This window comes from Trypanosoma cruzi, genomic scaffold (genome assembly GCF_000209065.1).
Source record: "Trypanosoma cruzi strain CL Brener 1047053516675 genomic scaffold, whole genome shotgun sequence".
Taxonomy (NCBI): Eukaryota; Euglenozoa; class Kinetoplastea; order Trypanosomatida; family Trypanosomatidae; genus Trypanosoma; species Trypanosoma cruzi.
In genome coordinates, this window is record NW_001849407.1 from 75,483 (window position 1) to 77,233 (window position 1,751).

The following is a 1,751-nucleotide window of genomic DNA, read 5'->3' on the forward strand; positions in this document are numbered from 1 at the left end:
AACCGGCAGGGATGAGCACGACTTTGCACGTGGCGTACCCGCACTTGATCCAATACCTTGCCCGGTGTGTGCCATGGAAAGGAGTTGATATCCCCGTTCTTTTTCAGCACGGACTTGTCAACCGCATAGATGTTGGCACAAGCGGTCTGGTACTTGTCACGGATACGGGAAACTCACTGGTAGCGACGCGGCGTGCCAGTGTCGTAGACCGGCGCGTTGAGAAGATATACCGGGCCCTTGTGCTGTATTGTCCCCCGCCCGAGTCGCGGGCGGGTAGCGAGGAGTTTTGGTACCTCAATCCCAAGGGCGCTATTAATTGGAATGTGTTTGCCAATGGCGCTGACTACTCACTGCAGCTTGCGGCCCAGGATCCTGAGAGAAAAAGAGGGCTACCACCGGCATTCATGGACCGGCGTCCAGCAACAACGATGTACCGTGTTCTGAACTATTATCCCTCCAGTGGTGTATATTATTTGGAGGTGCAGCTTCGCAGCGGGCGCCGACATCAGATCCGTCAGCATTTCGCACAGATTTGTCATCCGCTGGTTGGCGATGGCCGTTATCACGAGCGGGCAAGGTCAATGGGTGAGCAGATGGGTCTCTATCGACCTGCTCTACATGCGTCCCGGATAACTCTCCTACCGTCTTCCCTAGATTCTGCGACGGATGCAATCGATGTTGCGTCGTATACCAGGAAGGAGGACTCGGAAAAGACTGTTGTAGAGTGCCCGTTGCCAGACGATATTCGACGTGCACTACGTTGGCTGCAGGAGAAAGAGGAAAGGGGAAAGGGCACGGATCACGTCTAACGCTGCTACTCTTCTTTTGTTTTTTTTTGTTGAATTGCAGGAAAAAAAAAAAAAAAAGTAGATAAAATTACATTGTTAAATTTTTATGCTTATTTTTATATAATATGCACATAGAAATACGCTTAACGATAATTTTTTTTTTTTACCATTAACTTGCATGTGTTTTTTGTTTTTCTCCGTTAGTCCTTTTTATTATTATTATTATTATTATTATTATTATTATTATCACTGTCTTCTTTTTTTTTTTTTGTGTGTGTGTCTGTGTCTGTGGGGGGGGGGGGGGGGGAAGAAATTTGGGTTTTGAATTATCCCTTGTGACATCCGAGGAAAGGGGGAAATAAACAGAGAAGGGGAGGTTAGATGCATTCTATGGGGGATGTGCTCACTTCAGAGCAAGAAGAGGCGTTTCATTGGCGACTGAACGAGGCTCGAAAGGCCAAGGACAGAGGCAATGTTGCTTTGGAATTTGGGAGGCGGCAAAAGGATTCTAAGAAGCTGCGCGAGGCATCGTTTAGCTACAAAAAGGGTTGTTTGCTCCTGACTGAGTACATCCCTGACACGAATGAGAGCGCGGGAGGCAGCCTTCAGGACATGTTAGTCAAACGGCAAGCGGGGGCCAGGCGGCACCCACTCAGCGAGGAGCAATTCGCTGAAATCATGGAGTTGTATGTTGCCTTGCAGAAAAATCTGGCCTTTGTAAACTACTTTCTCGGTCGCCACGCGGAGGGAGTGAAGTGTGCAACAACTGTACTCTCGATTTCTGGGCATGAGAATGACGATAAGGCGTTGTTACGTCGCGCTCACTGCAACCACTGCTTTGGGGATTTAAGAGCGGCAGAGACAGACTTGAATACCTTGGAGCGTCTCAGCAAGGATGGAAACGTGCCAATTGATTCAGCGGTACCCGATCTACGTAGACAAATTGCGAAAACCAGACAACAG

The 1,751-nt window shown here is 48.6% G+C and overlaps 1 protein-coding gene across 1 annotated transcript, besides 3 other annotated features; it reads left to right on the forward strand.

Annotated features, from left to right (window-relative positions):
* On the forward strand, positions 1-809 carry Tc00.1047053417091.10 (RNA pseudouridylate synthase, putative; the record flags this gene model as incomplete). The annotated part of the gene is made up of 1 exon (XM_797390.1): positions 1-809. A coding segment is annotated over one exon (809 nt), but the record flags the coding sequence as incomplete, so codon positions are not given.
* Positions 1-1,751: a sequence feature (heterozygous, Esmeraldo-like haplotype).
* Positions 851-915: a sequence feature (AT_rich).
* Positions 999-1,035: a microsatellite.